The 12,167-nt window shown below is 36.7% G+C and overlaps 1 protein-coding gene across 1 annotated transcript; it reads left to right on the top strand.

Moving 5' to 3' along the window:
• Positions 1 to 219: 219 nt before the first annotated feature.
• OR6N1 (olfactory receptor family 6 subfamily N member 1) lies at positions 220 to 1,158 on the top strand. Its single transcript, XM_004474264.2, has one exon. It carries the CDS (start codon positions 220 to 222, stop codon positions 1,156 to 1,158), a length of 939 nt encoding a protein of 312 aa, XP_004474321.2.
• The last annotated feature ends 11,009 nt before the right edge of the window (positions 1,159 to 12,167 follow it).

Genomic DNA, 12,167 nt, shown 5'->3' with positions numbered 1-12,167 from the left:
TTTAGGAGGCCAAAATAGGTGGATATTCTCATGGAGATTGTCAAGGGGAAAACTGAAATATTAGCCTCTCAAAGTATTTACTAAGAGACCTTAACTATGGAAGATTGGGGTAGGGAGGGCAAAGTACTGTGAGGGTCACCTCCTTGTTTGGACTTCTATGGTTCAACTCTCTTCTCTATCTTCCCATACTTCACATTTTAAGAACACGAATGGTGAGCAATGGGCACTGGGAACTGGAGCCAGGTAACAGAATTCATCATCTTGGGCTTCCCCCATCTCCAGGGTGCCCAGACTTACCTCTTTCTCTTACTATTTCTCATATACCTCACTACTATACTTGGAAACCTGCTGATATTCCTTGTGGTCCTCCTGGACTCGGGACTCCACAAACCCATGTATCAATTTGTGAGCGTTCTCTCCATTGTGGAGCTTGGCTATACAGCTGTCACCATCCCCAAGATGCTGGCCAACTTACTCAGTGAGAAGAAGACCATTTCTTTCTCTGGCTGCCTCTTGCAGATCTATTTCTTTCACTCCTTGGGGGCTACTGAGTGCTATCTCCTCACCTCCATGGCTTATGACAGGTACTTAGCCATCTGCCGGCCACTCCACTACCCCACCCTCATGACCCCAGAGCTCTGTACCAAGATTGCTGTTGCCTGTTGGCTGGGAGGCTTGGCTGGGCCAGTGGCTGAAATTTCCTTGGTCTCACGCCTCCCTTTCTGTGGTCCCAATCACATTCAGCACATCTTTTGTGATTTCCCTCCTGTGCTGAGCTTGGCCTGTACTGATACTTCTACCAATGTCGTGGTGGATTTTGTTATCAACTCCTGCAAAATCCTGGTCACCTTCCTACTGATCCTCACCTCCTATGTGCAGATTGCCCGCACTGTGCTCAGGATTCCCTCAGGTGCCGGAAAGCAGAAGGCCGTCTCCACATGCGCCTCCCACCTCATGGTGGTTCTCCTCTTCTATGGGAGCATCCTGTTCATGTATGTGCGACTAAAAAGGAGTTACTCGCTGGACTATGACCGGGCCCTGGCAGTGGTGTACTCAGTGCTCACACCCCTCCTCAACCCCTTCATTTATAGCCTGCGCAACAAGGAGATCAAGGAGGCTGTGAGGAGACAGCTAGACAGGACCCGGATGCTGTGGTGACTGCGGCCAGTTTGGTTGCTGGGATAATGAGGAAGCTGCAAGAATTATCAGTGACTCAGAGATGAGGAATCAGGCATTCATTGCTTTTCTGCAGGAGATACTGGAGCTGAAGCGAGTGTTTCCTGACTTTCAAACGTTTAACTGGGGCAATAATACTCAGCTAAGGTCACACACAGCTTTTAGACCAAGGACTTGAAAAGGTACTCTTTTTCTCCAACAACAGGGTATAGTGCAGTGTTTTTTTAAATCCGAAGCATTTGTGTGCAGCAATTAGGAATTTTGTCAAATATGCGTATAACCTGTAGTAATAATGCATTAATCTTCAACTTACTTGATTTAATGTAAATGCATTTAGTCATGCCCTATATAATAACACTTATTAAATAAATATGTAATATTTGGAAGAAAAAGTAGTGATTTTCATCTACCACCTTTAATCATTTCATGTATATCAGTCATTTATATATTACACTGGAAAGCACTGGTGTAATAGAGAAAAACTTTATATATATATCAGCTATATCTGGATTTAAATCACAGTTCAGCCAGACATTTATTAATTCTATGGTTTCAGGTAAGTAACTTAAGCTCTCTGAGTCTTAACTTCAATATTTGCTAAAATGTTTTCTGGCAAGTTGTTTTGATAGTTAATGCTGAGGTTTGTAAGCTATAATAACAAGGTATGATACACACTGTCTGGCATATAACTGATAGGAATGAATGTTATATATATTATTATTTTTATTTTATGCTTCCAGACCTCTCATCATTTTTCTGAGACTTAAAACAATGTACAGTAGAATATAATTAAACAGAAATACTTTCCAGGCACTTTTCCCCAGGGAAAGGAGTAAATCAGCCAGAGAAGCTACTTAGGAGAATATTATAGCTTGCAGCACTTCTGTTCTGATCTGTTCTGTGTATTACTCTTAGAGGTCCTAATATCTATGCCGAATTTAAAGTATGAGAGTTGAGACAGAGACTGGGAATAGGATGGCTTTTTATGATGAACCACTTCACTTGAAGCTAGTTAATTCCTTAAAAACGAGAAAGAATATGAAATTATTCTCAAGGTTTAATTTATGGGAAATCTAATATTAAGGATTATTTATGCATCTGAATAGCCCTCATAAGTGTAAGGTCAAATGTTGAATATAAGAATCTTTTATTAGTAAGAACTCTAAGCATTTTATTCCTATCATTTTTAAAGCTATCTATCCATTCATTTGTGCAATAAATTCAGTACATGTATTTCTAGCCCTTACAATGTATCAGAAGCAGTGAGACTCTGTGCATAAAGTGATGAACAAGATACCGTCCTTGCCTGTTTTTATGGTGATCTTAAATAATTGAGGATATAGACATTGCAATTAAAATTGACTTGCAATTAGTTACAACTAATTCATTACAATTAGGATAATTGCTAATGAGAAAAAGTGCACTCTGTTATTGAGGTAGTTACATTTAAGCTGAAACCTGAAGGATGAATCAGAATTAGCTTTATGAAAGCAAGAACAGCAATAAAGTCTTATTTTTTTATTATTTTATTATTATTTATTTCTCTCCCTTCCCCACCCACTCCAGTTGTCTGTTCTCTGTGTCTATTTGCTGTGTCTTCTTTGTCCGCTTCTATTGTTGTCAGTGGTACGGGAATCTGTGTTTCTTTTTGTTGGTCATCTTGTTGTGTCAGCGCTCCGTGTGTGCGGCGCCATTCCTGGGCAGCCTGCACTTTCTTTCGCACTGGGCGGCTCTCTTTATGGGGCACACTCCTTGCATGTGGGGCTCCCCTACGCGGAGGACACCCCTGAGTGGCAGGGTACTCCTCACGCACATCAGCACTGCGCATGGGCCAGCTCCACACAGGTCAAGGAGGCCCGGGGTTTGAACTGCGGACCTCCCATATGGTAGATGGACGCCCTAACGATTGGGCCAAGTCCCTCGCCCAAGTCTTATTTACTAAAGTAGAAATTTAGACCCAGACCAGTGGAACAACTTGCCAAAACTATGATGAACAGGTCAGTCAGGGACTCTGGATAAGTAAACAAGGTCATCAAACTGCCTGGATAGATAACGTCAATCTTTAAAGGGTCCAGGGAAGTAAACAAAACAAAGTAAAGAATCCCAAAACCTCATCAAATTAGAATTCTGAAGCATATGAAGAAGTTTAGTGATTTGAAAGATGTTCATAAAATTATAAGTTTATTTTAGATGCAATTAATTTAAGAAATTGTTTGATGGACTTTAAAATGTTAAAAAACCTAAAGGAAAGAAAAACACCCATTGAAAATAATGAAAAATATGTGAATAAAAATATAGATTAAAATGATTAGCTGAATATAAAACAGAACGAAATAGAAACCTTGGAAAGAAAAAGTCACTCAAAGTCTATGATAAAAGAAAATATATGTGAATTAGAAGATTGCCCAAAGAATTTCATGCAGGACAAAAGAAAGACAAATCAATTCAAAATTATGAAGTAACATTTAAATGACATGGAAGATGAATTGAAAACTTAAGTGTCAATATTCATCTAAAGGGAAATTATAGAATGTGTACAGTGACAGAGAAGTAATATTAAATAAAAAGGTGATACTTTTCCAGTTTTGAGTAAAGCATGTGTCCCCTTAATGAAAATGTTCTGTAGTTACAAACCAGGATAAATCCATAAATCCATATTTGGGCACATTACAGAACATCAAGGATAAATAGGAAATATTTAAATCCTGCTAGAGAGAAAGAAAAAGAATATGCAATTTAACTGTTTTGCAAACTGTAAAATATTGAAAGCATAATGTTATTAAATAGCAACAATATCGGTGGTGGTGTTGAGAGTTAGTTTTCCCATTTTACTTTGGGAAAGTATAGAAATCCTGAGAAATTTAGGATTTTGTTAAAAATATTTATCATAAGTATGTATATTTAAAAAAATCAAACCTAATGAGGAAACTTTCTATGACTTGATATTAAATGATCTCCAAGATATATTGTCAAATGAGAAAATCAAAATATAGAACAATGATTCTAGTATACCACCTTTTGTATAAAGGAAAGAATACAAATATATTCATTTTTATAAGTATTCTTACCAATATTTAAGTTTACTTTAAAAATATATATGTAAATACTTTTATAAATAAATACCAGAAAAATATCCCCTCTCCCACCCCCAATAAACATGGCTGGCTATGAGAAGAAAGAGGAAATGAGATTTGGAGACAATGTGGAAATAAGACTTTTGATTATATTTTTCATTCTCTGGACACATAAATATTTTAAAATACAAAAAATAAATTTAAAATAAAAGTATCTACTATTTGGAGAAGAAAACACTGAAACATATAAACTTTACTATCAAGCTAATAATATAAAAAAGGGAAATAATTATTTCACAGGATTTAAAAGACAATATTTTGACTGAACATATGTATTGGCATATATTCTAAGGGCAAAAGAAAACCATAAACTTCATGTAATAGTCTAATTGTTAGAAGTTGTAGTATTTTCATTTTACAAACTGTTTCATTTGTATTTTAGTGTGAGTAATTACATTAATAATGTTAGGAAATAAGGTTTTCGGGGAAGAGGAAAAAGAGATACAAGTATAAAATCAAATATATTAAGTGGGATCCAATAATGTAAAATTTGAATTTGAATTTAAAGTGCAAATAAACTTGGGGTGGGAAGAGTATTTCCTTCTTCTGTTTGCTGAAAAAAACAAGAAGCAATGACAACCCAGTAATAATATGCATTCTTTAGGTCCAGACTTTAGTTTCTAAATACCATTCTCCCCAAAAGGAATTCAGGCTCGTTGGTCAAGTGGCTGATATGGCAGAATAAATATATAATAAAAACCTAAGAATTCTTATGTGCTAGAAAGAATGAAATTATCAGAAATCAATAGGGTGAAGTTAAAAGAACATGGGATACAAACAGGAGGGCCACAAATGGTCAAAGGAAAGTTTGAGTATAAATAAATGACTTAATTGAGCAAAACGCTTTGAATATAAAGTTCCATGAATTCAAAATGATATATTACAGAGAAATAGAATGTAAACAAAACAAATGCATCCTCATTTTTCACCATTGAGAGTAGACAGAAAACCAATTCCTTACTCAGAAAATTGGTAATTAAAGAAAAAGAATTATGTACTCATCTGTGTGAACTGTATTCCAAAGTAGCCAAGTCGACTGAGTTGGTGAGAGAAAGTTCTTCCTTTACCATATGGATTTCAGATAATATATATATAAAGAACTTTTGAATTGGGGAAAAAATGTCACCATTTAAACACAATCAGTGGGTGCTCAAAGCAATAGGTGAAAAGATAAGGGCAGGGAAGCGGCTGTGGCTCAACTGATGGAGCATCCACCTATCATAAGGAGGGCCCAGGGTTCGACACTCAGGGCCTCCTGACCTGTGTGGTGAGCTGGCCCATGTGCAGGGCTGGTGTACATAAGGAGTGACATGCAACACAAGGGTGTCTCCCACATATGGGTGCCCCACGTGCAGGAAGTGCGCTCTGCAAGGAGAGCCACCCTGTGTGAAAAAAGTGCAGCCTGCGCCAGAATGGTGCCACACAAGCAGAGAGGTGCAGCAAGATGATGCAACAAAAAAAGCAACACAGTTTCCTGGTGCCGCATGACAAGAATGCAAGCGGTCACAGAAGAACACACAGAGAATAGACACGGAGAGCAAGACAACAGGGAGGGGGGAAGGGCAAAGAAATAAATAAAACAAATCTTAAATAAAAAAAGATAAGGGCAATCTGAATATTTGCAAGATGCCACAGATTACCTGCCCAGAGAAACACATCCTGTGATGAATCAGTTTCCCACCGCAAAAGTGGGAAAATTAGGCGTGTGCCTTCTGATTTGAAGCAGTATGAAGGTGAGAACACCATTTCTGAAACACCCATGTAAGAATAGCATTATCCAAATCTAAACAAGACTCTAGATCTAACTCTTTGTTTTATAGGAAATATAGTGTGTAGAGGAACAAGATAAACAGTATGAATAAGAAGGTAATGCGATGAATCTAAAATATGGGACACTGGATTTACTGACACAGCTTTCCACAAGTAAATGGAGAGAGAGGGGAGAAAGAAAAGAATGGAGAGAGAGAAGGGAGAGAGGGAAAGGAGGGAGAAGGGGGGAGGGGGAGAGAGAGAGAGAGAGAGTCAGGTTTAGGGAAACTTATTTTGCATTTAGAAAAACAGGAGACATAAAACCAAAAATAACATTGGGGATGCTTTTGAGATCTTGATTCAAAAAAGCCAACTGTAAAAAGACATATTTGGGGGAATTTAGAGACACTTGATTGTGAACTAAATACTCTTAATGTTGTAGTGTGATAATGGTTAAGGTAGTTAAAAATATGTCTGCTGAAGTATTCAGTATGATGAAGTAATTAGATGGAAATGTCAGGATGCTTGGTATTGCTTTAAAATACTTTAGGAAAAAAGAGATGAATAAAAAATGACAGCATATTAGAAATCATTAAAATTTGAGTATGTGAACTAAATTTCTTCTCCACTTTCATGAATACTTAAACAATTTCATAGTAAAGCACATTAAAAATCACAAAAATAACCAGTAAATAAATTATTATTTTTATCTCCAAACTAGCAGAGAAAAATAGTTTAGGGAAATTTCTGTCAATCCAATTAGAGACAGAAAAGAATAATAATAATTAAAAAAAAAATCTCAATCACCAAAAGATTAAAAAAGAGGAAATATGAGGCAGAAATACTTCCAAAGATATTTATAATCACAATATATATGCTGATGTATTATGCACATCCATTAAAATGCAGAGATTATCATATTAGAACTTCAATCTAGATATATGCTGCTCATAAAATATATACCTAAACACACAGACACTAGAAACAAGACCTGGAAAATACAAGTAGATAAAAATTTGGGGTAGCAATATTAATAATAGACATAATAGAATTTAAGACAAAGAAACAATTATAATACAGAAAAAAATATTTTAGAGTATTGTAATGAAAATTGCACTGAAAAAAATTCTCATCAAATAACAGAGATTCAAAGCATATAAAAAGAAAACCTGATAATATTATGAAAAAAATTAATACATTTTATCATATCTCAAAGGAAAATGGATATAAAAACATCAAGCAAATAATAATTAGTAAGAATACAGAAAAATCAAATTTAACAATCTCAATCGTGTGTGTGTGTACATTCCTCACCAAACAAAAAGAGGAAATAAATATTTTTTATTTTACATGAAGCATTTGTAAATTCACATAATTTGTAAAATTATAAATTGATTATATTTTCCAAACATAGTAGTGATTTTAGGAGAATGAAGAGGATGCATTGGGAAGATATAATTGAATATTTTTGCTTTACCCAATATGGGAGTTACTATTCTAAGATACACAGAAGGCAAGTGTAGTGAAGCAAGGTAAATAATAAACCATTTATTTATATTTTAAAGAGCAAATATACATCAGTTTAGGGCCATCTCTGGCCATATCTGAATCTTGCATGGCCAATGCATGTTCCTTATGAGGAGATAATACTGTTCCCTGCTCCTTCAATTCCTGTCTGAAAGAAATGAGATTTAAAGTGAGGGATAGAGGAGATATTCTATTTTTAGAGGAGCGATCTAAAGAGGAGTGCCTGACTCCTTTGCTCAGGGGTTGTGTTACTGGACTGATGGTCTCCTGGTTAAAAAATAAAAAAAAGAGAACTATCTCTTGTTAAGGGAAGTAAATTTCCAGCCTGGGGAAACAGTACAGCATCTTAAATGGGACATTTTCCTTCTGTGCAATAGAAGGGCATTCTTTTGTTTGTGCCAAAAGATTGAATCACAGTATTTGTTCTTGGGACTATGTAACCTGCTTTGCAAAATTTGGGTAATTCAGTATTTATCACAGGGATTCGAAAAAGCAAAAACTAAAGATTGAATGGCACCCTTAGGGTTGTAGAACACAGTGTCTCTTAAAATAATTTCAGCTCAGAACAATAACAAAAATAACAAAAGTATTAGCTAATAATAACTAATATTTGTCATACATTATATGCACTGTGCTCAACGGTTTTTGCAGATTATCACATTTAATCTTCCAAATACTGGAAAAGGTCATATTACAGATGGGGAAACTGAGGCTCAGAATACCTATGATAGTTCTCCAAGTTGTACAGCCACTAAGTGGAAAAGCTAGGACTTGTGTTTAGATAGCCTGATTTTCAAAGACCTCTGACTTAGTGAATATGTTATTTTAATCTAATAAGGAAACACTTCCTGATAATTAGAACTACTCAAAATTGGTTGAGGGAAGCAGATGTGGCTCAAGCAATTGGGCTCTCATCTATCATATGGGAGGCCCTGGGTTCATTTCGGGGGGCCTCCTAGTGAAGACAAGCTGGCCCACACTGTGGAGAGCTGGCACAGCAAGATGATGCAACAAAGAGAGACACAGAAGAGAGACAGAGATGCTGCAGACCAGGGAGATGAGATAGTTCAAGGAATTGATCACCTCTCTCCCACACTGGAGGTCCCAGGATCAGTTCATGTTGCCTCCTAAAAAGAAAGATGAGAAGAAAAGACAAGCATATACAGAAAACACAAAGTGAGTGGACACAGAGAGCTGACAGTGAGCGCAAATAACAAGGGGTTGGGGGGAATAAAAAAAAAATTAGAAAAAAAAAACATTGGATGCGCTTGCCTTGGTGAAGTGTTCAAGCAGAAGCTGGATTGCCTTTTTTCATATCTGTTGAGAATGGGTTCCTACATCAGGTGTAGAAAGAACTAGATACCTTTGAAGGTAGCTTCAAACTCAGAATATATGGGGAAAATGGAAGTTCTCTTGCGCTGACAGCCTTGAGCAAAAGCCAAGGGTGGGATTACTCATAGGAGCTGCTCCTATATTGAACTATGGTAAGGGCTGGGAATATAGTTCAAGGTTGGGGACTGGGAATAAAGCAATTTAGGATAGGAATGAATTATTATCTTAGCTGGACTACTTTGAATTCTACCTTCCCAGCCAGCTAGCAGATCCTCCCTCCCTTCTTTCTTCTCCTACTGCTTTTCTGGTATGGACGCTAATTGTCATTGTTGTCTTCATGAGGACAGTCCCTTTCCTCTGTTTCAGTCACTCTCACAGGTATTGGCTCACCTGTCCTCTCAGCCAGGCAGCCCAGCCTGCCAGTCAGTTTGTCCACTAGCCAAGATCAAAAACTTGAATAGTATACATGTTAGAGGTTTGTAATAATTAACAAGCTGTAGCTCAGTTTCCCCTGATATGCACTGGGGAAAGGCTAACCCCATCCCCCATAAGCCTATGTGTCTAAGGGCATGGCACTTCCACACAGGTTAAATAAAGAATCCACATAGGGATGGGAGTAAAGAGAAGTGGAAACCTTCCCTACCTACATATCAGAGGGAGATAAAATTCCTACAGAACAAAGAAACATCTGTTCCTGCACAAGAAACCATAACTCCCTAACCCACTATCTTCTAGTCACTGTCAGGGAAAGTTTTCATCTCTAGGCCTTCCTGTTGGCCCCTGCATTTCACTCAGACCCTCACCCCCCTCCCACCAACTGTCATTCCCCCGCCTAGGAAAGTTCTGTATAAATTCAAGTCCTCTCTTTTCAGGAGTGGGCTGAAGTCTGTTCTTCAGATCCCCTCCATTGGGAGAGCTTCTCAATAAATCTTTCTTTGTCTATAGTTATATCAGTCTCCGTGTCCCAGTAAGCACTGTATTTTCTCCAACAATACATAACCTTACTCAGAGTGTTCTGACATTCAGAAGGAGAACATATTCTTGTATCTGGGGGCCCTTAGTCTAATGAGAGATGAGCAGCAAATAAAATAATATAGCAAGAAAAACAAAGGACAGAAAATAAGTCACTTTTAAATAAGGGTAAATATTGGGATAATGGGATATTGGTCTTGACATCAGTGCTGGGGATATTTGTGTGGGGAACTTTTCTTGAGAATTTCAGTAGTTCAGAGTAAAGTTGAGAAGCAGGGAACAATACTGGGAAAAATGATCACTTTTGAATTTATACCCCAAGTTTAAGGAAATTCTGTGAAAGGAATCAATGCATCGGACTGAGAGAGAGGAGAGGACAAAAGGTCATTCACATTCAAAGAGGACTGAAACACAAATATTAAAGTTGGTAAAGTTTAGAGGAAATAAACAATCCTAAAGAAAATAATGAGTCTATTGGGACCATCACATCTCATGACAAGGAAAACAGGGAATTCAGTGGATAATGACATCCTTATTAATAGCAGCAATAATGATGCAGTAGACTCCAAGTCCTTGAAAGGCCAAGACCAAGGCCTGATAGTCATTAGTGACTCTTCAGCACCTGATGTAAAGTAGCTCCTCAAACTTTATTTTCCTTCATCATAAATAAATATTGAAATTGGAAGAATAAACCATATCATCACTTTTTAATACAAGTGTTAGTGATCACATTCATTTACTGAGTATCAGATTTACTATGGAACTCTTCTTAAGATCACTGCTTGGTCTAGGATGAATGCTTTGAGCAGTGGGCACAAGATCATGGCAATGAGGAGCCTGGCTCTGGTATTAGCCCTGAATTTCTAACAATCAGCTCCATGCACCTGGACTAGTTATTGAAACTCTCTGTTTCATGTTTCTCATTTGAAAATAAAAATAGTACTATTTATTTTGCAGGATTGCCATGAGGATAAATGAGACAATACATGTAAGGTATTTAGCCTAGGCCAGGACGTTATCTAAAAATGTTAGTTTTATGAATATTAATGAGCTCTAGAACTAGAAATGATTTCAGGGATCATCTAATCCAGCAGTTCCTGAATGTTTCTGATCATGAGAATTATTTTGAGAACTTTTCAGAAATGCAAATGCCTAGACTCCACCCTCAGATTTCAATAGATATTATAGATGAGGAAACTGAAGGCCAGGGGATTAACTGGCCCATCAAAAATCTCCCAGGTTCACGGCCAAAAAAAGTACATAATCTGGTCTCAAACTACTTAGTATATTCTTTTTTTGATTCTATAATCACCTGTGGACTGGAAAATTTATGGAAGAAAGAGCTACATGAATTATTTAGAATGAGTAAGGTTTCATGCATCTTCTGGGAAAAGAAGTTTGTATAATTATTTTATTGAATAGCAAAAAGATTAAATGAAATTACATGTTTATTGGGGACAGGGAATGAAGTAAATTATCTGAGTTTAAGTCCCAATTCAGAACTAACTAGCTATATAAACTTAAGCAAATTATTAAACTTCCTTGCACTTGAGTTTCAACAATTAAGTAATGGTGGTCCCTGATAGACTAGGTATTTTAGATTTCAAGAGAGATCACATTTATGAGAACATTTTAAATAGTAATGTGCTAGAGAAATAGAGTGGGCAACTATTTGTTATTAATTTTTGTATCACCTACTTTGGATCTAGATTTCTATAAATGTGATTTACATAATCAGTCTATGGTTACTTAATTGAGTTTGTAGTCTAAATAGGTTGAAACTGGAGAAGGCATCTATCTAGTATCAGGAAATTGTGTATTAGGATGAGATACAAAATGTAGAGTGATTTATTGTTAGAAAGGAAATTGGAGGGAAATTGACAGTAGCAATTTTCAAAACAACAATGCCCTTCATAAGTGTCTCTTCTACCCTGCTTCTGTCCCCACCAACATGTAGGACTACAAAAATGATGGATAGGAGTCCAACTGGTGGAGTGTGTGGAAGAAGCCAATCTGCACAATAAAACTGGAGAATTCACATATACTACATTCAGCTGTCACAAGTGTGATAGTCTCATTGATGTAAACAGGTTATCCAGCTATCACCAATGACTTGGACAGGGTATTTTTTTTTTCATTCTTGTAAATAGTATTAGAGCAAGGAGCTATGACAATACAAAAAGAGCACAATATTGGACAAAACAAAGAACAGCAAAATCCTGAAAGTCCAGGAGGATTTTCAGAATCTCCAGGATTGAGATCTATCTCTCAGCTTTA

Source organism: Dasypus novemcinctus, chromosome 13, assembly GCF_030445035.2.
Source record: "Dasypus novemcinctus isolate mDasNov1 chromosome 13, mDasNov1.1.hap2, whole genome shotgun sequence".
Classification (NCBI taxonomy): Eukaryota; Metazoa; Chordata; class Mammalia; order Cingulata; family Dasypodidae; genus Dasypus; species Dasypus novemcinctus.
Note: the sequence above shows the minus strand (reverse complement) of the source record. Positions and strands in the feature narration are given on the sequence as shown.

Coding starts and splice junctions, on each gene's coding strand:
- OR6N1 (XM_004474264.2), top strand. CDS start 220: ATGGGCACTGGGAACTGGAGCCAGGTAACAGAATTCATCATCTTGGGC.